Source organism: Penaeus monodon, chromosome 24, assembly GCF_015228065.2.
Source record: "Penaeus monodon isolate SGIC_2016 chromosome 24, NSTDA_Pmon_1, whole genome shotgun sequence".
Classification (NCBI taxonomy): domain Eukaryota; kingdom Metazoa; phylum Arthropoda; class Malacostraca; order Decapoda; family Penaeidae; genus Penaeus; species Penaeus monodon.
The window spans coordinates 35,016,354-35,016,805 of NC_051409.1; the positions used below are offsets into that span (position 1 = coordinate 35,016,354).

Here is a 452-nt window from a genome sequence, read left to right on the forward strand (position 1 = left end):
ATTTATTATGTATTTATTGATTTGTTTGTTTATTTTCAGAACATGTTGCATTATATGTATTCCAGTGAATACCTCATATATCTTATAGAGGAAAGCAGCATTTCATTTTGGTTCCTTTATTTCCCTTTTTTCAGATATACTCACGAGGAACTTATTTTTTCACATGTTTTTTTTTTTTTTTAGGAAAGGAAAGGAAGTTTTTCATTGGTTCCCCAATTAACTTTTGTCTTTTTGCAGATATACTCGGGAGGAGACGCAAGCATGGTAACTGTAACTCAAGAAGCAGGGTCAGCCGACGATTTCTGCAAGATGCCCATCTTTCAAGTGCCGCTCCAGATCGAGGAGAATAATATCAACAAGATGGTCTCAACCGGCGAGGAGGACATGGTCGACGATGATCTGTTTTCGTGAGTTGATGAGGGACAAAATATTCAATGCCCATGATTTTTATT

The 452-nt window shown here is 36.5% G+C and overlaps 1 protein-coding gene across 1 annotated transcript in view; it reads left to right on the plus strand.

The window, feature by feature from the left end:
- Positions 1-452, plus strand: part of LOC119588740 (probable E3 ubiquitin-protein ligase HERC4) — a gene marked incomplete in the record, with an annotated part of 34,030 nt that overhangs the window by 14,871 nt on the left and 18,707 nt on the right. The window contains 1 exon segment of the mRNA XM_037937381.1: positions 238-407. Coding sequence (XP_037793309.1) covers positions 238-407 — 170 coding nt within the window.